The following is a 26,433-nucleotide window of genomic DNA, read 5'->3' as shown; positions in this document are numbered from 1 at the left end:
GTGGTTCACCTGCGTCCTTTAAAAGGTAAACACATATTCATGGCAAACATACAGACACTATGCCATATAACATGTCAAAAGCAAGAAAAAAGATGAAAACTTAAGGCTTTTTTTTTCTTTAGAGTACTTGGCATGGTGTGTAATGCTTTATATATACCAATTAATTCAATCCTCACAGCCACCCAAGAATGCAAAAACTCTTACTACTATGGTTTTATATAAATGAAGATATTAAACCTGAGAAAAGTTAAATAATTTGCTCAAGTTCCCCTAACTAGTGAGTGGTGGATGCCACAGCCCATCTTTTTACTCCTTCATTCATTCAACCAGAATTTACTGAGGCCCCACTAGTACACCAAGTGAACAAACAGGGACACTACTCTCACTGAGCTTACACTCCCCTGGGGAGACAAACCAATAAAACTTCAATCAAACTGACAAGTGTACTGTAGAAAATAAAACAGAGTAAGACTGGAAAGAGAGACCGGAGGAGAGCCTCTTTAGTTAGGATGAACAAGAAAGGCCTCTGGGCGGGTTTATCTGAGCAAACTCCTGAATGAAGTGAGGCAGGGATGCCCATAGGTATCCTGAAATGCATGTGACAAAAAGTTAAGAACATTGGTTATTTGCAATTATCCAACAAAAAAAGTGGAATGGAACTGCTATTCTCCCAAATTTCTTATTAAACAATAGGGCATAAAATTACAGAGGCTTCAAAGGATCTAAACAGACATTTCTCCTATGACACAAATGGTGAAGAAGCACATTAAAAGATGCTCAACATCACTGTCCATCAGAGAAACGCAAATCAAAACCATGAGATAACCACACCCACTGGGATGGCTATATTCAAAAAGCCAGAGTTCTACTGAGAATATGGACAAATTGGAATCTTCACATATTTGCCGGTGGAAATGTAAAATAACACCATTTTGGAAAACAGCACCTCTGTAAAATGTTAAATTATAGTTCCCATAAAACTAAACCACCCCTAGATATATACACACAAGCAATAAACACTTGTCCATACAAAATTTATACATGTATGTTCATAGCAGCATTATTCATAAAAGCCAAAAAGTGGAAACAACCTAATTTTTCATCAATTGTTAAGTAGATAAAATATTTTTTAAATTGTATGGTATATGCATAAAATGGAATACTATCTGGCAATAAAAAGGAATCAAGCACCAATACATGCTACAACATGGATGAATCTCAAAAACATTATGCTAAATGAAAGAAGCCAGTCACAAAGGCCACATATGGTATAATTCTATTTAGATGAACTGTCCAGAATAGGAAAATCTATAAAGATTGAAAGCAGATTAGAGGTTGCTTCAGGCTGAGAGGTTAGGGGGGAATGGTCAATGACTGCTAACCAGTACAGGAATCTCTTTTGGGGTGATTAAAATGCTATAAAATTGATGATGGTTGCATGACTGTAAATATACTAAAAACTACTGAATGTAAATTTTAAGCAGGTGAACTGAATGGTATGCAAACTATATCTTTAAAAAGCTGTTTCCTTAAAAAAAAAAATTACATAGCCTCAATTTTTTTTCCTATGGAGCAAAAACATAATTGAGATTCTTTCAACAAGTATTTGTTTATAAACTAGACAAGTACAAGCATTTTTTTGATAGGGCTTTTGTATTTGATACTGTTTACAGCTTTTATTTTTCAAGAGAGTTTTATTCATCATTCATTCAAAACTATTTACTTAATGCATACTACATGCTTGACATTCTTCTAGGTGCCGATGAAACAAGATGTGAACAAGTCCAATAAAAAAAATCACTGTCCTCACAGGGCTCATGTAGTCCTCATTACTAGTGCAGCGGTTCAACGTGTGGCCCAAGACTAGCAGCTTCACCATCTCCTGGGAACTGTTAGAAATGCAAATCATCAGCTCCTGGCCTAGCCCTACTGAGTCAGAAACTCTGGGGCTGGGCCCATCAGTTCTGTATTTTAAGCCCTCTGAGTGATTATGATGCAAGTTCAAGTTTGAGAATCACTGGACTAAGATAAAAAGTAAATTATGTAAGTCAAATGGGAATAAGTATCAACAAGGGAAAAAGTTAAGAAAAGCAAAAAGTGTGAAAAATCAGAGTGGTGTTTTAGACAGGAAACCAGGGAAGGCTTCATCAAATGGAGGACACTTAAGACCTCTATGACTTCTGGGGGAAGCACCTTCCAGACAGGGAACAGTAGTACAAAGGAAGTGACAAAGGGACTTGGGAAATCTAGAATGGTTGCTGGGCAGCCTGAACAACTGGTCTGAAGTCAATGGTCATAATCTTAAAGCAGGACCAGTCACCATGGCCTTGCTTTCCACAGCCCCGTCAGGGGCACAGGCTGAGGCACAGAACAGCAGTGCACCCAGCCAGGGCTGTGGTTTGGCCCAGAGGGTCTTCAAAATGGGAATAAACACTCTTGTAGGTACTAAAGCATAGACTCTGGAAAGGAACGTACTTCCATCAGATTTTGAATTTCCAGATGTGCTCGTCTCTACAAGGTTCAGGACCTCGTTCCCACCTCTCCCTACAAAGCCCTCCTAGTGTTCAGGAGAAAGGCAACTCTGCCCCTGGGCATCCCACTCACTGCACTCCAGTGGGAAAGCCTGTTGGGGCCAAAGGGAGAAGCTGATTCTTTTAACAGGCACACCACAGAAGCTGCAACCCCAGCATCATCTCATTAACAGATGTATTTCCAACAAAATTATGTTCTTGTATGTTCAATAATCACTTAGGAAAAAATTACAATATGAGTCTCCAAACTCTTTTCTTCTCAAGTAACTGATGAAGCAAACATAACTTTCCAGCTCTGCATTTCTAAGATCTTAAACAAAAACAGGGTTTCAGACAGTCATGTGTGCTTCTCTTGGGAATCAGGGGCACCTGATCCTTGAGATCATTCATTTCAGCTCTCAGCCAGGCCACCTGGAGAGAAGAAAACTGCATCTGCTGGAAGGGGACAGAAGGCAGCTGTCTAGGCCTGCAGGACCTGTTTGACTGGTCATTCTGTTTTTGGATTTTTGTCCAAGTTACTTTGCTTTTGGACAAGAAAAAACATCTATCTAATGAATTTTAATTCATTTTAGCCCTATAAACTATCTTCTGCTGTTCTTTTAAAGTACAGTAGAATGTATAAAAATTATGTGAAAAGGCATAAACTGCAAAGGATATGGTTGAGAGGAAATACAGGATACACAGAGATTGTTTTAATCGCTAAAAAAGAATACTCTCTTGGGACTTCTTGCCTCCATTTAAAAAATTCTGGCAGTTAACAGTAGTCTGGGTGTAAGGAGGCCTATTATTTATGTGTATTTGATATTTTTCATATTCAAAAACAAACTTTAAAAAAAAAGATATGTCAAATTTCCTGCCAGTTTTTCAAAGTAAATCAAAGAGCACTTTTTTAAATTACTGGAACTACAAGGTGATGGAAGTATGTCTGAATTTTACTAAAAACCTGAAAGCCACTTCTGCACACACTTTTCTAGATCCCTTTCCCCTTTTCCTTTTCCACCCACTCTAGCCAAATCCCTCCTACAGTTCTGCAGGGGCATGGCTGGGGGGAGGTGGGGGAGTGTTAGTGACACAATAGGGGCCAAGAGGGAGTTATTTCCTTCTAACACTACATTCCTATTCTGAGTCTTCAATGGCCTAGTTTCCTTCCACAAGACAGAAAAATCAGACTCACTGTTTCTTTCTTAATAGTCTGAGTGATTGTAGAAGTATTGATTTGGTTTGGTTATGTATACCCAGGAAGTCCCTGTACTGTCCACATGATTCATTTGTTATTTTTGGACCATTTTACACTTTAAGCTGTCCTTTTATGTATATGTATGTTGACTTCCTTGGGAGGGTAGGTCAAGCACCGTGACCTACAGTTCTCTGTATTTTCCTAACTCCCATCTCTTTTCTTATGCCTAGTCACTGCTCAATAAGAGGTAGATACAAAGCATTTATTTTGTATGATTTGTTTTCTGTATAAATGAAATAATGATTGACATTCAGAAATCTTAGCAGAAAGGGCCAGGTCATTCTAAAGGAATTCATTTACTTTCTACACTTAGAACTAAAATCCTGACTATCAGCCCTATTACTAGGATAATTCTAGTGGCCTCTGATATTTGTGGTGTACATTTTTCACACATTCTACAAACTTTAGTCATCACCCACACAAGTGGCCCTGTGCTCCTCTTTTGACCAACCTTAATTTCCACGTGGCTGTTTTGTTATTTTATCCACTTCCTTATGGGCCAAAAAATTTTTTTTCACTTTTTGTTGTGGTACATACAATAAAATGCACAAATCTTACTGTATAGTTCAAAGAATTTTGACATGTGTATATATTCATGTAACCATCACTCAGATTAAGAGATCAAACATTCTCACCAATTTTTTTTTCTCCTTCACCTATTTCAGCTAGCTTCCAAACCCCTCCCATCTGTTCTGTTTATAAATCTGTCCCTGTTTTGTTTTTTTAGGTTTTACTGTAAGTAAAATCATATGGTATTCATCTTTCTCTGACTTATTTCAGTCAGCACAATACCTTTTAGGCCCTATGAGACAAATTAATTTCTTCTATGAAGTCACCTTGAGTATTTCATGCTTTGTGAGTTTATTATGACCAAGAAAACTCTGCATTTTTTAAGTGAAAGTTGTAAAAGCACAGAGCACATACCAAATACCAAGCATAATTCTGGACTCAATACCAGTCACCCATCTCATCACCACTTTAAGCTGACTGCTACACAGTGTATCCCTTCAAAGAGAATCCCCAAAATGGTAACCAGAATGCTTATATTATGTCCTCACACATAATATGGAGAGATGGTAGAGTATGATATGGATAAATTGAAGAGATGGTACAGTATAATGAGGAAAAACTTTTATTTTAACTCACAGAATTACTGATGAACTAGTTCAGATACTGATAATGATATATCTTTTGAACATTCATAAGCAAAAGTGACAATCATACATTCCTGAAGGTTGAGAAAATTTGAAAAGGCTGTACTTAAAACCTTGGTACTGCAAAACATGGTGCCCAGCAATAACGGCATGATCTGGTTGCTTGTCAGGAAGCACATCCAGGCCCTGCCCAGACCTCCTCGATCAGAACGAGGTTACTAGTATCTCACCTGTTTGCAATCATATGTCATGTCTGTGCTCTGCAAATACATTTGGCTTGCCAACTACTCTGTTTTGAAGATTAAAGAACATGTAAATATTTATTTAATGGGTATTTTAAAACATCAATACCTGTAATGAGGGTCCCTAGATGACCTCCAGTTGGGACGCACAGCCCTAAGTGACTCCCTGAAGTCAGAAACAAGTCTGAGACTACCTGTTCGTTCATAATTTATTCACTGGTCCCTTCTAGGTACTGAGGATAAAATGGAACAAAAACATTTCAGGGAAGGAAACAAACTATGAACAGATACAGAATTCATTACATTGTGACAGACCCCCGCCTCCCACCATGGTGACAGCAATATCCTCTCTACACAAATGTAAGGGGGTACAGAGTCTAGCAAACAAAAATACATTGAAGTCTACCTCAAAAATTAAAATTAACTAAAATAAACCTGTGTAAGAGTAGACACAATAACTCTTATGCACATGAATGTTCATAGCAGCATTATATGTGATAGACCAAGAACAGAAACAACTCAAATGTCCATCAACTGATGAATGGATAAAAAGGTGGTATATCCATAAAATGGAATATTATTCAACCATATAAAGAAATAAAGTAGTGATATATGCTATAACACAGATGAAAACTGAACACATTATGCTAAGTTAAAGACTGAAAACATTACGCTAAGTTAAGGAAGCCAGACACAAAAGGACACTTATGGTATGATTCCATTTATAATAAAGTTTAGAATAAGGAAATTGAGAAATGAAAGTAGATTATCAGTTGTGGGAACTACAGAGGAAGGTAGGGAGAAGAAAAGGAATGTCTGCAAATGAGTATAAGGTTTCTTTCTTGGGTGATGAGAATACTCTAAATTAGATAATGGTGATGGTTGTACAACTCCATGAATATACTAAAAAACAATGACTTACAGACTTAAACACATGTGAGACGAAGGCATAGGGAAGGGATGCAAGCATCAAAGAAATGAGAATGAGAGAAACATGGCTGATTCATCTAAAATTAGAAAATGGACTTCTATACATAATGTCTACTATTTCCAATATTTTTACACAGTTAAAACATACTGTAAAAAACTGTGTCCTTAAGAAAGGATACTTAACAGAAATAATTACCACTTAGGTAAATACCAAAAAGAGAAGTTATTCTCTTCATTTGAACTAATCAGTAATTTATTTTCAAAACAACTCAGGGTTGCAGTTTAACTATTTTGTTGTTGGTATAGTATGGGTAACATACATCTCAGAGCAAAAGATGGCCACTTCAAGGCTGGTGGATGAGAAAATGTGATTATCAATTGGATTTTATTTTAAATTGCTACCTTTGTCTTTCAGTTATATAATTTCCCCCCTTTTTCTTACTCTAAGCAAAGAGAAGAAAAGTATCAGCATTAATTCACCATCTCACCCAATGCACAATGTTACAGTCAAAAATGTCTCCAGATATTGCCAAACATCCCCCTACAAGTGGTAAAATTTTACCAAATGGAAAACCACCAGAGGAGAAAAATACTCCTCAAAATTCAGTGTTACCATAGCCAGGCTGCGGAAGCTTATTTCACATTTCAAATTTAGAGAACCAGCTATGCTAAAGGGAGGCTCACACTGCTGGGTACCCTGCCAGAAGCCAGGGCTGCAGAACTGCCCAAAACCAGGATCCCAGAGTAGCCACTATCTATTGAAATTTCCTTGCCTTGGGAAAAAAGTAAAAATAAATATATGAAAATATAAATACACAGATAAGTAGAAAAGAATGTTGGCAAAGTTACTATCTAGATCTGCCCTGTCCAATACAACTTTCTAAGTGATGGAAACGTTGCCTACTGTGCTGCACAATACAGTGGCCACTCCCTACATGTGGCAATGCAACACTTGAAATGTGGCTAGTGCAGATGAAGAACTGAATTTTTTATTTTATTTAATTGTAACTAAATTTAAGTTGCCACAGGAGGCTGGGCTACTGGATTGGACAATGCAGATGCAGACCTTGCTATCATCCTTATTTTTCTTATTGCTGTTAGTCAACATTAAGAGTACATTCTTGGTAGAAGTCCATTGTTCCCTCTTCTTTAGGCAATTTTTCTAGCAGCATCTCTCTCTTCCAGGGTCAGAAGATCAATACCTGCCCCTGACCACAGCAGGCCAGTGCTCTGAAGACTAAATATACTGGCCTCTTACTGGGCTCTTCACATTCTTTGTGCTCCATTTCTGCATGCTTGTTCCATTTTGTACCACCTCAGTCTTACCAAAATCCAGAATGGGCTACTAGTCTTCTATGAAAGGTATCTAACAGTAAAAGGGATAAATTGTTTAGAAAAAGTAGAACTAGTAAAAGGGAAAAGTATCTCATTAATTTGTTTGCTTTTTAAATTAATTTCTCCCAGGTGGAATGTAACATCCATAAGAACAGGACTCTTTTTAGCTCTGCAGCCCCAGGACCTGGAACATACAAAGTAGGTGTTAAATGTTTGATGAATGAACAATAACAAGAACACCTTAAATGGTGCTCATGTGCCAGGCACCATAGTGTGTTAAAATACAAACTTATTTAAACCTCACTAAAACTATGAGGCACATACTATCATTGTTATAAGGTATGTTTTATTATCCACATTATTACATTTGAAGATACTGAGGCACAGAGGAGTTAGGTAGTGTGCCTGAGATCATACATGTGAATGGCAAAACTGTAATTTGATTCCTACCACATATGGAGCTTATTCTTACTTAAGTTGTGCAAAAATATTACCTAAAGCTTTTAATATCAGAGGCACCCAAGCTTACTCTGCATCCTACCCCTTCTCCTCATCCTGTTTTATCAGGAGAAGCTATGTGTACACATAAAACATCTATAATGAAATATGATTACAGCAGAGTACAACATAATACAAAGGTATACAAACAATGCAGCCCATATGCAAGCAAGCATGTGCATAATTGGGGCACACTGGCACGGTAAAGAAGCCCACAGCCTGAAAATTTCAGCAGAGATCAAGGTTAACAGGTATCCCAGGTGGAAGGAAAGACATGTGAATGGAAGGCAAGCTGGGGTTGGGGATACAGAACTATGGAAATTCGAAGAGTGATTGGGGAGAGGGTAATGGATAGGCAACCTGAGACTGTATGTGTTTCTGAACATCATGTCAGATTTCAGACCCTCCTGTGGGAAGCAGGATCCAACTCAACTGTAAGGTATGTCCAAGCAAGGGATTCAGCCAATATGAATTTACAAAATGGGTGAATAATGACACCTGGGTCTGAACAAAGTGCCCAGATTTCCCTCAGCGCAACTCACACACCCCAAGGGCAGATGGAAACTGGTCCCTCTGGAGAAAGGTGTGATCAGAAGGAGAATGATGTTTATCACATCTGATGCTTTGTTAGACTGAAATAAGAGGCAAGTTCATTCTTGATTTTTCTTTACTGTTCTTGTAGACACAGAGAGGGATCATCTTGTTATAATGAACAATGTTTCCTGGCACCGTAACACTGCATTTCCCTCTTTGCTTATATGTACCAAGAATCCACTTCTTTCACCTGCTCCTTAACAGGAGGTATCACCCAAAGCTTAGTACTTGGTCTCTCAAGTTTTTCTTTACATTCTATAACTCAAATTTAACTGCTAAATCTTTATTTGCAAACTTAACCTAATTCAGTTCCTATAGTTGTACTGTCCACATGCACCTACTGAGTATTTGAAATATAGCTTGTCTAAATTGAACTGTGTGGTTAAGTATAAAATATATACTTAGGTAATTTATCAATTAATAATTTTATATTGATTATGATACTATTGAACTTACATTTATATTGAAATGACATATTTTAGATATACTGGGTTAAATCAAAATGCATTATTAAAATTTATTTTGACCTGTTTCTTTCTACTTTTTTTAATATGATCTCTAGAAAATTTTAAATTACATATGTGGCTCATAATATATTTGTATTGGACAGCATTGTTCTATAGATTATCTGTACTAAGGCTGTCCCTCACATGCAGCATGCTTAAAACTACATCCACCATGTGACCTCCAATGAGTTCTACACAATGGTATAAAGGGCATATCAAAGTGTGGGCAAAGGGTCTGTTTGTTTTTATACAGAAGATCAAAGCCTAATTTGGCTACCCAGAAAATGAACTAAGATACGATATGAAGAAGAACTTCCAACATCAGCACTCTCTGGAAGACTCACACCAGAAGATGATCATCAAAAAACCTCCACAAAGATCAAGGCGATGCTGCAGTTGTAGCGGCATCCATCCCACCATTTCCTGGACTTGCCATTGGAATGAAGAAGGAGATATCTAAGCTGGCCTGTGCATACAGTTAAAACACCAAATTTGACTGGATCTATACTGTTGGAACTCAACCAAGAATTAGGAGAAGTGCAAGTTGTAGCGCTCCAAAATCTTACGACTACAGACTATCTACGGTTAAAAGAACATATGGGATGTGAACAGTTCCCAGAAATGGGTTGCTTTAATTTGTCTGATTTCTCTCAGACTGTTTAAGTACAGTTGGACAATATCCATCATATCATAGACAAATTTTCACAAATGCCTAGGGTGCCTAACTGGTTTTCTTGGCTTCACTGGAGATGGCTGGTAATTACAGATCTGCTTTGTTTATGTAACTGTATTCCTATTATGTTAATAGGTGTGTGCAATTTAGTTGGTAGTTTAAAACCTATACATGCTTAAGATACTCTACAAGAAAATATGTCAAAGAAATAATCAATCCTCCCATGTTTTCTTCCATATGCTACCTCTATAGCTTTTCTTCTTCCTTCCTAATTACAACCCTTAACTAGAATTCGTGCCTCATATCAAATTTACCAAGTATCATAATTCCTCCAAGTGGTAAAGATACCTCAAGACAAATGCTGGGCATAGAAGCCACAGGGCATAAATCTGCAAAGAAGTAAAAAGCTAACCTTTTCAAACAATATGGCTTCTCTCTCACTTACCAACTTTACATTTCCCTGTATGGCCCCGGAAGATGACTGGTTAGCCAGAGACGGGTAAGATTCCTCAAGGGAGGAACAACCTAAGACAGGCACAGTCACAGGGGGGCCATCAGGTGAGAAATTGGGGATCAACAGTGGTGAAGCTTAGAACCTCACCCCACCGTTTTGAGAGAAATCTTCTGCATCCGTGGATATTTTATTGCCCTTGTCTAGCTCGGATTAACACATAGTCTACAGGCACACGCCTGATCATCTACAATTGCTCTCTTACAACACTAAACTATGTTTTCTACATTTATCTTGCATCTACCTACCACTTCAGCATTTTATTAAAAATAAAAATAATAGGAGGCGGATCCAAGATGGTGGCGTAAGTAGAGCAGTGGAAATCTCCTCCCAAAAACACATAGAGCTATGAAAATATAACAAACAAAACTCTTCCTAAAATAGAGACCAGAGGACACAGGACAACATCCAGACCACATCCACACCTGCAAGAACCCAGCACCTTGCGAAGGTGGTAAGATACAAGCCCCGGCCCGGTGGGACCTAAGCGCCCCTCCCCCCGGCTCCTGGCAGGTGGAAAGAAATAGGAGCAGGTTTTTTTTGTTTTTTGGTTTTTTTTTTTGGCGAGTGCTTTTTGGAAGCCTTAAAGGGACAGGGACCCCGTTGCTAGGGAGGCAAGGCGGCGGGACCAGTGAGCGGTGCCTGGGACCGGCGCCTGAGGACAAAGATCGCGCATTTTTCCCTGCGGGACCGGTGGGCGGTTGCCTGAGACCGGCGCCTGAGGACGGAGGAAATTGCACGCTTTTTCCCTTTTTTTTTTCTCTTTTTGGCGAGTGCTTTTTGAAAGCCTTAAAGGGACAAGGACCCTGGTGCTAGGGAGGCAGAGCAGCAGGACCGGTGAGCGGGTGCCTGGGACCAGCACCTGAGGACAAAGAATATCGCGTGTTTTTCCCTGCGGGACCAGTGGGCAGGTGCCTGAGACCAGTGCCTGAGGACGGAGGAAATCGCGCGTTTTTCCCCTTTTTTTTTCTCTTTTTGGCAAGTGCTTTTTGAAAGCCTTAAAGGGACAGGGACCCCGGTGCGAGGGAGGCAGAGCACCAGGACCGGTGAGAGGGTGCCTGGGACCGGCGCCTGAAGAGAAAGAATATCGCGCGTTTTTCCCTGCGGGACCAGTGGGCAGGTGCTTTTTGGAAGCCTTGAAGGGACAGGGACCCCGGTGCTAGGGAGGCAGAGCAGCAGGACCAGTGAGCGGGTGCCTGGGACCGGCGCCTGAGGAAAAAAAAAAAAAAAAAAAATCACGTGTTTTTTCCTTATTTATTTATTTTTTTTCTGTTCCCTTACTCATTGTTGCGGTTGCTGTTTTGGTTTGGAGAGTGCTTTTTGGAAGTCTTCAAGGGGCAGGACAGGACACTTAGACCAGAGGCAGGGAACATGGGGATCTCTGGGCACTCTAACCACCTGGGCAACAGGGAGCACAGAGGCCCCTTACAGAAAAAAATAGCCTCCCGGCCGCTCCCCCTCCAACGGGGCTCCACCACTTTGGAGGAGCAGCCCCAGACAGGCCACACCCACAGCAACAGCGGACATAAACTCAATAGCAAACGGGCAGGTAGCAGAAGCCCTGTCTGCGCACAGCTGACAAGCATAAGTCACTAGAGGTCGCTATTCGCCCAGGAGAGGAAGGCCACAAACGAAAAACAAGGGAAGCTCTTCCACCAGTCACTCGTACCAGGTCTGCAAACTATCTCTATCACCATGAAAAGGCAAAACTACAGGCAGACAAAGATCATAGAGATAACACCTGAGAAGGAGACAGACCTAACCAGTCCTCCTGAAAAAGAATTCAAAATAAAAATTATGAACGTGCTGACAGAGATGCAGAGAAAAATGCAAGAGCAATGGGATGAAGTCCGGAGGGAGATCACAGACGTCAGGAAGGAGATCACAGAAGTGAAACAATCCCTGGAAGGATTTATAAGCAGAATGGATAAGATGCAAGAGGCCATTGAAGGAATAGAAGCCAGAGAGCAGGAACGTATAGAAGCTGACATAGAGAGATATAAAAGGATCTCCAGGAATGAAACAACACTAAGAGAACTATGTGACCAAACCAAAAGGAATAATATTCGTATTATAGGGGTACCAGAAGAAGAAGAAAGAGGAAAAGGGATAGAAAGTCTCTTTGAAGAAATAATTGCTGAAAACGTCCCCAAACTGGGGGAGGAAATAATCGAACAGACCATGGAATTACACAGAACCCCAAACAGAAAGGATCCAAGGAGGACAACACCAAGACACATAGTAATTAAAATGGCAAGGATCAAGGACAAGGAAAGAGTTTTAAAGGCAGCTAGAGAGAAAAAGGTCACCTATAAAGAAAAACCCATCAGGCTAACATCAGACTTCTCAACAGAAACCCTACAGGCCAGAAGAGAATGGCATGATATACTTAATGCAATGAAACAGAAGGGCCTTGAACCAAGGATACTGTATCCAGCAAGACTATCATTTAAATATGATGGCGGGATTAAACAATTCCCAGACAAGCAAAAGCTGAGGGATTTTGCTTCCCACAAACCACCTCTACAGGGCATCCAACAGGGACTGCTCTAGATGGGAGCACTCCTAAAAAGAGCACAGAACAAAACACACAACATATGAAGAATGGAGGAGGAGGAATAAGAAGGGAGAGAAGAAAAGAATCTCCAGACAGTGTATATAACAGCTCAATAAGCGAGCTAAGTTGGGCAGTAAGATACTAAAGAAGCTAACCTTGAACCTTTGGTAACCACGAACCTAAAGCCTGCAATGGCAATAAGTACATATCTCTCAGTAGTCACCCTAAATGTAAATGGACTTAATGCACCAATCAAAAGACACAGAGTAATAAAATGGATAAAAAAGCAAGACCCATCTATATGCTGCTTTCAAGAAACTCACCTCAAGCCCAAAGACAGGCACAGACTAAAAGTCAAGGGATGGAAAAACATATTTCAAGTAAACAACAGTGAAAAGAAAGCAGGGGTTGCAGTACTAATATCAGACAAAATAGACTTCAAAACAAAGAAAGTAACAAGAGATAAAGAAGGACACTACATAATGATAAAGGACTCAGTCCAACAAGAGGATATAACCATTCTAAATATATATGCACCCAATACAGGAGCACCAGCATATGTGAAGCAAATACTAACAGAACTAAAGAGGGAAATAGACTGCAATGCATTCATTGTAGGAGACTTCAACACACCACTCACCCCAAAGAATAGATCCACCAGGCAGAAAATAAGTAAGGACACACAGGCACTGAACAACACACTAGAACAGATGGACCTAATAGACATCTATAGAACTCTACATCGAAAAGCAACAGGATATACATTCTTCTCAAGTGCACATGGAACATTCTCCAGAATAGACTACATACTAGCTCACAAAAAGAGCCTCAGTAAATTCCAAAATATTGAAATTCTACCAACCAATTTTTCAGACCACAAAGGTATAAAAGTAGAAATAAATTCTACAAAGAAAACAAAAAGGCTCACAAACACATGGAGGCTTAACAACATGCTACTAAATAATCAATGGATCAATGAACAAATCAAAACAGAGATCAAGGAATATATAGAAACAAATGACAACAACAACACTAAGCCCCAACTTCTGTGGGACGCAGCGAAAGCAGTCTTAAGAGGAAAGTATATAGCAATCCAGGCACACTTGAAGAAGGAAGAACAATCCCAAATGAAGAGACTAACATCACAATTATCGAAACTGGAAAAAGAAGAACAAATGAGGCCTAAAGTCAGCAGAAGGAGGGACATAATAAAGATCAGAGAAGAAATAAACAATATTGAGAAGAATAAAACAATAGCAAAAATCAACGAAACCAAGAGCTGGTTCTTTGAGAGAATAAACAAAATAGATAAGCCTCTAGCCCAACTTATTAAGAGAAAAAGAGAATCAACACAAATCAACATAATCAGAAATGAGAATGGAAAAATCACGACAGACTCCACAGAAATACAAAGAATTATTAAAGACTACTATGAAAACCTATATGCCAACAAGCTGGAAAACCTAGAAGAAATGGACAACTTCCTAGAAAAATACAACCTCCCAAGACTGACCAAGGAAGAAACACAAAAGTTAAACAAACCAATTACGAGCAAAGAAATTGAAATGGTAATCAAAAAACTACCCAAGAACAAAACCCCGGGGCCGGACGGATTTACCTCGGAATTTTATCAAACACACAGAGAAGACATAATACCCATTCTCCTTAAAGTGTTCCAAAAAATAGAAGAAGAGGGAATACTCCCAAACTCATTCTATGAAGCCAACATCACCCTAATACCAAAACCAGGGAAAGACCCCACCAAAAAAGAAAATTACAGACCAATATCCCTGATGAATGTAGATGCAAAAATACTCAATAAAATATTAGCAAACAGAATTCAACAGTGTATCAAAAGGATCATACACCATGATCAAGTGGGATTCATCCCAGAGATGCAAGGATGGTACAACATTCAAAAATCCATCAACATCATCCACCACATCAGCAAAAAGAAAGACAAAAACCACATGATCATCTCCATAGATGCTGAAAAAGCATTTGACAAAATTCAACAACCATTCATGATAAAAACTCTCAGCAAAATGGGAATAGAGGGCAAGTACCTCAACATAATAAAGGCCATATATGATAAACCCAAAGCCAGCATTATACTGAACAGCGAGAAGCTGAAAGCATTTCCTCTGAGATCAGGAACCAGACAGGGATGCCCACTCTTCCCACTGTCATTTAACATAGTACTGGAGGTCCTAGCCACGGCAATCAGACAAAACAAAGAAATACAAGGAATCCAGATTGGTAAAGAAGTTAAACTGTCACTATTTGCAGATGATATGATACTGTACATAAAAAACCCTAAAGACTCCACTCCAAAACTACTAGAACTGATATCGGAATACAGCAAAGTTGCAGGATACAAAATTAACACACACAAATCTGTAGCTTTCCTATACACTAACAATGAATCAATAGAAAGAGAAATCAGGAAAACAATTCCATTCACCATTGCATCAAAAAGAATAAAATACCTAGGAATAAACCTAACCAAAGAAGTGAAAGACTTATACTCTGAAAACTACAAGTCACTCTTAAGAGAAATTAAAGGGGACACTAATAAATGGAAACTCATCCCATGCTCATGGCTAGGAAGAATTAATATCGTCAAAATGGCCATCCTGCCCAAAGTAATATACAGATTTGATGCAATCCCTCTCAAATTACCAGCAACATTCTTCAATGAATTGGAACAAATAATTCAAAAATTCATATGGAAACACCAAAGACCCCGAATAGCCAAAGCAATCCTGAAAAAGAAGAATAAAGTAGGGGGGATCTCACTCCCCAACTTCAAGCTCTACTACAAAGCCACAGTAATCAAGACAATTTGGTACTGGCACAAGAGCAGAGCCACAGACCAGTGGAACAGATTAGAGACTCCAGACATTAACCCAAACAAATATGGTCAATTAATATTTGATAAAGGAGCCAAGGACATACAATGGCAAAATGACAGTCTCTTCAACAGATGGTGCTGGCAAAACTGGACAGCTACATGTAGGAGAATGAAACTGGACCATTGTTTAACCCCATATACAAAGGTAAACTCAAAATGGATCAAAGACCTGAATGTAAGTCATGAAACCATTAAACTCTTGGAAAAAAACATAGGCAAAAACCTCTTAGACATAAACATGAGTGACCTCTTCTTGAACATATCTCCCCGGGCAAGGAAAACAACAGCAAAAATGAGCAAGTGGGACTACATTAAGCTGAAAAGCTTCTGTACAGTGAAAGACACCATCAATAGAACAAAAAGGAACCCTACAGTATGGGAGAATATATTTGAAAATGACAGATCCAATAAGGGCTTGACGTCCAGAATATATAAAGAGCTCACACGCCTCAACAAACAAAAAACAAATAACCCAATTAAAAAATGGGCAGAGAAACTGAACAGACAGTTCTCTAAAAAAGAAATAAAGATGGCCAAGAGACACATGAAAAGATGCTCCACATCGCTAATTATCAGAGAAATGCAAATTAAAACTACAATGAGGTATCACCTCAGACCAGTAAGGATAGCTGCCATCCAAAAGACAAACAACAACAAATGTTGGCGAGGCTGTGGAGAAAGGGGAACCCTCCTACACTGCTGGTGGGAATGTAAATTAGTTCAACCATTGTGGAAAGCAGTTTGGAGGTTCATCAAAATGCTCAAAACAGATCTACCATTTGACCCAGGAATTCCACTCCTAGGAATTTACCCTAAGAACGCAGCAATCAAGTTTGAGAAAGACAGATGCACCCCTATGTTTATCGCAGCACTATTTACAATAGCCAAGAATTGGAAGCAACCTAAATGTCCATCGGTAGATGAATGGATAAAGAAGATGTGGTACATATACACAATGGAATACTACTCAGCCATAAGAAGTGAAAAAATCCAATCATTTGCAGCAACATGGATGGAGCTGGAGAGTATTATGCTCAGTGAAATAAGCCAAGCGGAGAAAGAGAAATACCAAATGATTTCACTCATCTGAGGAGTATAAGAACAAAGGAAAAACTGAAGGAACAAAACAGCAGCGGAATTACAGAACCCAAAAATGGACTAACAGGTACCAAAGGGAAAGGAACTGGGGAGGATGGGTGGACAGGGAGGGATAAGGGGGGGAAAGAAGAAAGGGGGTATTAAGATTAGCATGCATGGGGGGAGGGAGAAAGGGGAGGGTGGGCTGCACAACACAGAGAGGACAAGTAGGGATTCTACAACATTTTGCTAAGCTGATGGACAGTAACTGTAATGTGGTTGTTAGGGGGGACCTGATATAGGGGAGAGCATAGTAAACATAGTACTCTTCATGTAAGTGTAGATTAAAGATTAAAAAAAAAAGAAAGAAAGAAAAGGGGGATTACTCCTTGATAGGATAAAACTATTGGTAAATCAAAGATCAACGCATGCTTTAAATATCCTTAATGTTGATCACTTAAAGGGTGTCAGATGATCAGCTATGGAGGTACTCTTTTCTGATAATATTCCTTTCTCTTAATAAAAAAAAAAAAAAAAAAAAAAAGCAGTCCCTGTGTGCTGACCTCCAATGAGTTCTGCACAGTGGTATAGAGGGCATGTCAAAGTGTGGGCAAAGGGTCTGTTTGTTTCTATGCAGAAGATCAAGGCCTAGCTTGGATACCCAGAAAATGAACTAAGATACGATATGAGTAGGAGCTTCCGGCATCAGCACTCTCTGGAGGACTCGTGCCGGGGGATGATCATCAAAAAGCCTCAACAGGGATCCGGACAATGCTGCGGTCGTGGCTGCGTCCACCCCACCGTTTCCTGGACTTGCCATTGGAATGAGGAGGGAGATGTCTAGGCTGGCATGTGCATACAGTGAGACAACGAATTTGACCGGATCTGTACTGTTGGAACTCAACCAGGAGTTGGGAGGGGTGCAAGGTGTAGCACTCCAAAATCTTATGACTATAGACTATCTACGGTTAAAAGGACATATGGGAGGTGAACAGATCCCAGAAATGGGCTGCTTTAATTTGTCTGATTTCTCTCAGACTGTTCAAGTATAGTTGGACAATATCCATCATATCATAGACAAATTTTCACAAATGCCTAGGGTGCCTAAATGGTTTTCTTGGCTTCACTGGAGATGGCTGGTAATTGTAGATTTGCTTTGTTTATGTCACCGTATTCCTATTATGTTAATATGTGTGTACAAATTAGTTAGTAGTTTAAAACCTATACATACTTAAGGTACTCTACAAGAAGATATGTCAAAGAAATAATCAATCCTCCCATGTTTTCTTCCATATGCTACCTCTATAGCTTTTCTTCTTCCTTCCTAATTACAACCCTTAAATAGAATTCGTGCCTCATATCGAATTTACCGAGTATCATAATTCCTCCAGGTGGTAAAGATACCTCGAGACAAGTGCTGGGCATAGAAGCCACAGGGCATAAATCTGCAAAGAAGTAAAAAGCTAACCTTTTCAAACAATATGGCTTCTCTCTCATTTACCAACTTTACATTTCCCTGTATGGCCCCGGAAGATGACTGGTTAGCCAGAGACGGGTAAGATTCCTCAAGGGAGGAACAACCTAAGACAGGCACAGTCGCAGGGGGGCCATCAGGTGAGAAATTGGGGATCAACAGAGGTGAGGCTCAGAACCTCAACCCCCCTGCTTTGAGAGAAATCTTCTGCATCCGTGGATGGTTTATTGCCCTTGTCTAGCTCGGATTAACACATAGTCTACAGGCACACACCTGATCATCTACAATTGCTCTCCTACAACGCTAAAGTATGTTTTCTACCTTTATCTTGCATCTACCTACCACTTCAGCATTTTATTAAAAATAAAAATAATAATAATAATAAAGGGAGAAATGTGGGATCAACATATAAATCAAGTATAAAAATCAAATGAATATTCATATTTGACCTGATTGTTTATAGTTCATAATGCGTGATCAAAACCGAAAGTTTCTGTGATAAATGCCCTTGTACTGTTCACCATGTAAGAATTTATTCACTATGTAAGAATTCGTTCACCATGTAAGAACTTGTTCGTTATGCTTTAGAAGATTGGAGACTGACGAGAGTTAGGCTTAATATGGATTAATGATTGTACATTGAGCATTGACCCCCCTATACTGAACTTTATTGTTGTTAACAACCATTTGATCAATAAATATGAGAGATCCCCCTCAAAAAAAAAAAAACAAAAAAAAATAAAAATAAAATAAATAAAATAAAAATAATAATAATAATAAAGGGAGAAATGTGGGATCCACATATTAATCAAGTATAAAAATCAAATGAATATTCATATTTGACCTGATTGTTTATAGTTCATAATGCGTGATCAAAACCAAAAGTTTCTGTGATGACTGCCCTTGTACTGTTCACCATGCAAGAACTTATTCACTATGTAAGAATTCATTCACCATGTAAGAAATTGTTCGTTATGCTTCAGAAGATTGGAGACTGACGAGAATTAGGCTTGAGATGGATTAATGATTGTGCATTGAGCATTGACTCCCCCATACAGAATTTTATTGTTGTCAACAACCATTTGATCAATAAATATGAGAGATGCCCTCTCAAAAAAAAAAAACAAAAAAAAAACTAGATCCACCACTAAGAAGCGTAAGATATCTGTGCCTCAGTTTGTCTATAAATGGAGATACTAATTGCAATAAAGAATATAACTGTAACAGTAAGAGCTAACACACAACACTTACTATATGCCAAACACTAATTCAAGCATTTTTCATGTATTAATTCTTTTAATCTTCACACTATCCCTGTGAGGCTATCATTCCCATTTCATAGATGAACAAACAGGACACAGAAAAATTAAGCAACTAGCACAATGTTACATGATTAGTAAATAGTGGAGCCCAGATTCAAGCCCAGGGAGTCAGCTCCAGAGTCCCTGCTTCAAACCACTATCTCTTAGGATACCCATCTCAGAAATGTTGCAAAAATTCAGTATGTGAATTTAGGTAAAACATTTCAAACTACACCTGGCACAGAGTAAACTCACCTTCAGTGTTTAACTATTATCACCATTACTCCAGCTTCCAACCTACTTCCCCATTTCACTGCATGTCACAATGTTTCTCCCTATTTCCCAGGATTAAAACTTCAGGATTATCTTTTAACACATCTCCCTCTTGCATCCCCTAACTCTAGTCAGGTCCTTCTGACTCTTCCTTCAATGTTTTTAATGCATCTACTTCGTTTTCCCCACTACCACCTTATCTGCCCAGCCCTTCCCACCCTCACACCAGATGACTTAATAACAAGAACACCTTAAATAGTGATCAAGTATCGGGCATGCTTCAAATCCATTAATGCATTTAAACCTCACTATAGCCCTGTCTGTTCCTCAGACTTCCACACCTGAGCTCTAACAGTGTCTAATTTCTTCAGCAGGTCTTCCTGGAATGTCAATTTTATCATGCAATGGGAACTTCAAAGGTGTACGGATTCTTCACACTTGTGCCTATCAGTTGATCAAAATATGAGAGAGAAAGATGACAAGTATTCTCTATTAGGGTGAAGAAAGACTTACAAGGCTCAAAAAATAAAAAATTCTAGCCTCATCAAAAATCTCCCAGAGCCATGTTTTAACTCAGCATCCAACATTAACAACTGCATAACCTAACCCCATGCTATCTATTCAGTCTTATCACCACTCCTTAACAAAAACTCTCCAGAGTACCTAAACAGGTCTCTTCATTGTTCCTGGAGTACACACTAATAATATATTCGCAATGCTTAAAGCCAGCCTTTATTTGTGTAGTTGCCCTCTGCCTCAGCGATCTGGGTATATTTCTCCTCTACAAGCCCTCCCCAAAACAGCTAGGCTAAACTAATCTCTCCTCTAAATTGTGACAAAACTTCTGCCTTACTCCATTCACTATGGTCCATAGCAATATATTCAACCACTGAAAACTCTAACCAGATCAAGATCAACTGGAAGGCAAGCACTGAATTGCTAATTTTTTATCTCCATGAGTGGCACAGGTCTCTGCAAAGAATGAGCACTTATTTGGCAAATGAAATAGCAAATAAAAGAAGTGTGGATATCGTAACTGAAATTATCTGTAATCACCCTAATTTAGTTAAATCTTATTTCCTAATCAAGAAACAGCTCAATATCAGGATCAGTAACAATAGTTTCATGGCATTGGTTTCATTGCACTTTCAAACTCATTATGTTCTTTATGCCTCACAACAACCTGGTGAAGTACACACTATTATACGCTTCTTAACAGTGTGGGTAAAAATGCAATATTTCCAGAACTTCTGCCTGGCCTTAGTGCATCTCCATATCAACAGGTGTTCCCAAGGGGTGGAGAAAAATTAGTCATCTCCATATCAATAGGTGATTACAGCAGGGAGCAGGGCCTATCTGGACCAGAGGTGTGACAGGGTCCTTTTGCAGCTGGGAAACAAAGAGACATGGACAAGAGGTAAACGACTGCTTGTAAGCAATAAACGGGTTTCTCCCACTTTAATTCTCCCTTTCACAGATTCCAGCTTCAAAGGTTATTTGCCGAGGCTGGGGACATATTCCCCCTCCATCCCCACTCCTGAGTTACAAAAGTCATCTGAGGTTTAAAGAATTAGTGTTTTTCTTCAAGATCACACAGCTACTACATGGCAAAGCTGGAACTAGAAATGAGGCCAGTAACACAGTGCTGTTTCCAATGTTCTAATTCACCTTTTATCCCCTTTCCCTCCTTATTGCCTAAGGAAGAGTTAAACTACTAAAAGGAGAAAGCAACAGGGTAAGAATCCTTGGTAAAAACAGATATGGTAAATTAGCAACTTGAAGGGAATACCTGTCAGACACAGCTTCTTTATCCTTTGACTCACCAAGGGCAATCAATGATCTGCAAGGCTGCCTTTACCAACAAGACCACATGATTTTGTTCACTGTGAAATAAAAATTTCCATCTAAACCTAAAACCATTTCCTGATTCCAGAGTTGAACACAACCTCCCCAACCCCCACCAGCTCTGAACTTACAAAATTTTAAGCTAAAGCTGTTGCTTATCAATGTATAATTAAGGAAGCAACCTTCTGAGGACATAGCACTTGACCATCCAAGCCAAATGGCAGTCCTTGATAACGTGATAAACCATTAGTCTTCCCACACCTTACTGTCTCCAGGAATCCAGTCTTTGAAACTCCAGACATTCCTATTTAACACGTAACCACAAAGAACCTCAGTTCAGGGCAGTCTCAGCTCATGAATGGTCACATTGTTGAGTATTCTCCCTTCACACTGCAATTCAGAAATGGGAAGACACGGAGATGGATCCAAACCTGGGCTAACTGCACTGGCAGAGCCAAAAAAAAAACCAGGGACGCACGTAAGGCGCCCGCCGCCTCCTCCTCTGCAGATCTTCATCCACTCCGGAGAACGCAGAAAGCTCCCCCGGGGGTGCAGGTTTCAGCAGCTGCCAGCCCATCCCGAAAGATTTTCCTTGGGGTCTCTTGTGAGCTGGAGAAGGCGTCCTCCGCAATGACGGTGGGTCTGGCCGCACGTAGGGGCCAGCTCTAGACCCCCGTCCGGCACCAGCCACAGCCCCAGTGTAAGATGCCGCCGCCTCGGATACTAACCCCCGCGCCAAGGGAGGAGGAGGAGGAGGGAAAAAGACAGCAGCTCCCGTACGAACTGTAGCCGAAGGCTTCCAGAACTACCTCTGCTCCTCTGCCCCTACTCACCCAGTTCTGTGCGTTATTGCTCAGCTTGACTTTCTTGCACAGGCTCCCTGGAACCTCCATCGCTATACCGAGCGCGCGCGAGTGCCAGGATTCTCGCTGCTCAGAGCGCCGCACTGGAGGCCGGCGGGGGCGGGGCGAGACGAAAGGAGGGGACTCCTCGCGCTGGGACCTGCGCGCCCTGACGTGCGCACGCGCTCGTGGTCGCGGCGCCGACTGCTCAGCCTGTGGGCTGTGCCACCGAGAGGAGCCCATGGCCGAGGCACGTAGGCGAGCGGCGAGGCGGCGCAAGAGAACCCGAGGCGAGCTGAGGGCGGGGCTCGCTGGGCTGACGCGCGCACGACGCTCTTTCCTTTTGATTCTGAGGAAAGGGCGGGCCCTGGGAAGGTATTCGTGGAACGTTACCCCTCTCCCTGGCGCGTTACGCCTGCGCAGGCGCAGAGGCTAGAACGACTCCTCGGCGCCCCACCTAGAGTTCGGCAAGAAACCTGTGTGGCGCTTGGCTTTCCGGGCTTCTTGCGGAAATTGCCTCTTGGCAAACGTTCCCGTGATATCCCGCCCCTCTCGCTTTTCCCTCAGAGACCGAGTCACCAGGCTCCTGTCCGCCCAATCTGTGCCGGCGTCAGCCTGGCCAATGTTTAAAAAGGGATTTTCCAGACTCGCAAATGGAAGAATTGATTTACGGAACAGCTCATTCTCCACACTTTACCCTTGATTTTAAAATTATGCTCAACGCTCAACTTCAGGAAAAAGTAAGCTCCACCCCTGGATACCTAGTGGGTATTTGCAAGGTGCCTCCTTCCCCACTTGGGGACCTCTTCATATCAGGTTTCTGTGCAATACCTCTCACCAATTAAGCCAAAAAGGGCCTCTATAACACTGGTTTCTCAGGAAACCCTTAGAGGACTGAATTCCAGGAAGGGCCGCTGGGTATCCTGCCAGCCAAGCGTAACGCTCCTCCTCCTTCAGTGCGTTTTACCACAGGGTAGAATGCCCATCTGTGGAGGATATTTTCATACCTAATACAGGGCTAGATCATAGGAGGATGGGCTAGGGGTACGCGGGTGCTTCATCCACAAGTTACATACCCTCACAACTCCATTACTCCAAACAATTTTCCACAGTTTCCCTGACACCAAGGTAGTTGGTTGAGCCTCTGCTCTTCCATAACGCAACACCCACCTATACACACGCACCACAGTCACTAAGACTTAAAGCTAACAGTCAATAGCTAACAAATCAATCCCCTGTTAATCCCACGGCTACTGTCTTATATTAGACCTTCCCCATATCCAAGATGAATAACAATTCCTTAGCTGGTCATCTTCCCATTAGTGCAGCCACTGCCAGCACCCGGGTCGCACACTCCATTCTTGATAATGCTGTCAGAGTGCTTTCTAAAATGGCAATCCTATCTTAATCACTTAAGATGTCAGTGGTTGCCTGTGGCTTTTTCTTAGGGGATTCTTAATTTAGAGTCTGTATTTCTCTATAGAGTCTGTATAGAACTGAATTTTAATATAATTCTTAATTCTGCCAATAACAGGAAAGAGTTTGGAAGATGAGCTCAAGCTTCAAATGATAAGACATAGATGCAATTGGAATCAGCCATTTTTCCCAGGAGTCCTGGGACTCTTAGAGAATAAATGGTATTTAGAGGGAAAAGGTATTTAGATATCACAGTCTGGACTTCCAGGAGTGCACGTTACTTTTGAGTTAGTCTGTGTTTCTGGGCTTTTTCAGTGGAAGATTTTTTAAGATAAAATATATCATGCATTTACACTGATACTGTCAAATCAAATTCATGATTCCAGACATTGTCATGCAAATGAACCTGAAACATCTTGTCAAACCAGAAACAAGGAAATTATTGAATACCACTAGGATTACGTCACCAGCTTGAAAAACCTTCCCAATTTTGTCAGAGGGCACAGAGTATGAAAGGGTATACAGCTATACAATATTGAAACAAATCAAGTATGTTTAAATCCAGATGTTCATAATAATGACAATTTAAAAAGAACCCATCACCCTTGAATGCCTGTGAACCAACTCATTATTTTGAAAACTGAAAAATAAAGGGAAAAAATTAAGCATTTACCCTCCTACCTGCACTAACTGCAAGTCAGGTGTTGAAAAAGTTTCTCTTTGTAGAAGTACCAGCTAATAAATGAAGAAGCAAAGATAGAATTATATTACCATCTTATACCATTTTAATGAAATAATGGATAAAGGCAGTGGTCCTCAGCAGTTGTGCACATCATGAAAATAAAGAACATCAAAACTTTTTTGCTTCCTGATGAAGTATTAATGTCCACCCCTCTCAAAATCAAACCTGATCCTAATCGAGACTTAAGGTCTAATTATCAGTTTACTATTAATGCAGAGGAAAGAGGAAGATGTAAAGTCATCACAATACAATCAACCAAATCTAAACTGTGGAAAACTCTACATCATAAATGACCTGAGTCTTTGAAAATTCAAATTCATTTACAAGAGAAAAATGAGGAAGAACTAAAAATTAAAAGAAATAGCTAGTAATTTAAACATATGGAACTTATTTGAACACTGATTCAAACAAAAAATACCTTTCAAAAATGTATGGCAACAGACACATAAAAAGATGCTCCACATTGCTAGTCATCAGAGAAATGCAAATTAAAACCACAGTAAGATATCACCTCACACCAGTAAGGATCACCACCATCCAAAAGACAAACAACAACAAATGTTGGCAAGGTTGTGGAGAAAGGGGCACCCTCCTGCACTGTTGGAAATGTAAACTAGTTCAACCATTGTGGAAAGAAGCATGGAGGTTCCTCAAAAAGCTCAAAATAGAAATATCATTTGACCCAGGAATTCCACTCCTAGGAATTTACCCAAAGAAAACAAGTTCTCAGATTCAGAAGGACATATGCACCCCTATGTTTATTGCAGCACTATTTACAATAGCCAGAAATGGAAGCAACCTAAGTGTCCATCAGTAGATGAATGAATAAAGAAGATGTGGTACATATACACAATGGAATATTATTCAGCCATAAGAAGAAAACAAATCCTACCATTTACAACAACATGGATGGAGCTAGAGGGTATTAATGCTCACTGAAATGAGCCAGGCAGAGAAAGACAAGTACCAAATGATTTCACTCATCTGTGGAGTATAAGAACAAAGAAAAAACTGAAGGAACAAAACAGCAGCAGACTCACAAAACCCAAGAATGGACTAACAGTTACCAAAGGGAAAGGGACTGGGGAGGATGGGTGGGAAGGGAGGGATAAGGGGGGGAGGGGAAGAAAGGGGGCATTATGATTAGGATGTATAATGTGGGGAGGGGCATGGGGAGGGCTGTGCAACACAGAGAAGACAAGTAGTGATTCTACAGCATCTTACTACACTGATGGACAGTGACTGTAATGGGGTATGTGGGGGGGACTTGGTGATGGGGGGAGTCTAGTAAACATAATGTTCCTCATGTAATTGTAGATTAATGATACCAAAATTAAAAAAATAAAAATGGATGGCAATAGGGGAAATTTGAAGAGTCTATGGATTCTGGATATTAAAGACTTACTGTTTTTGATGTGATAATACCATTGCTACATTTTTTTAAAGGAGTAATATTAGAAACACATACTGAAAGATTTATCAGTGAAATAGTAATGTCATAAGTATTTAAAAAACAAAATGAGTCTCTTGGAAACTAAAGGCAATATAGCAGGAGTGGAAAAATCGTGAAGTTATCTCCCAGGAAGCAAATCCAAAAAGGTGAGAAATAGGAAACTTTTTTCAGGTCTGGGAATCCAACATCCAAATATTAGTAGTTCTAGAAAGATAAAACTCACAGGAGGAAGTGACCAAGGAAATTATTCAACAAAATTTCCTAGAACTGAAGAACTTGAGTTCTTCCCTGAATATCCAGCTCAACAGATAAAAGGTGAACGCACAAA

The 26,433-nt window shown here is 40.1% G+C and overlaps 1 protein-coding gene across 1 annotated transcript in view; it reads right to left on the bottom strand.

The window, feature by feature from the left end:
* Positions 1-22,777, bottom strand: part of PAPSS1 (3'-phosphoadenosine 5'-phosphosulfate synthase 1) — a 118,088-nt gene extending 95,311 nt beyond the window's left edge. Inside the window, exon 1 of the mRNA XM_037020213.2 lies at positions 22,486-22,777. Within this exon, the coding sequence (XP_036876108.2) occupies positions 22,486-22,737 (252 nt within the window). The 5' untranslated portion in view covers positions 22,738-22,777. The remainder of the gene's footprint in view (positions 1-22,485) is intronic.
* Between the last annotated feature and the right edge of the window lie 3,656 nt (positions 22,778-26,433).

The sequence above is a fragment of the Manis javanica genome, chromosome 5, assembly GCF_040802235.1.
Source record: "Manis javanica isolate MJ-LG chromosome 5, MJ_LKY, whole genome shotgun sequence".
NCBI classification, from domain to species: domain Eukaryota; kingdom Metazoa; phylum Chordata; class Mammalia; order Pholidota; family Manidae; genus Manis; species Manis javanica.
The sequence above is the reverse complement of the archived record's forward strand: the minus strand, read 5'-3'. Positions and strand labels throughout refer to the sequence as shown.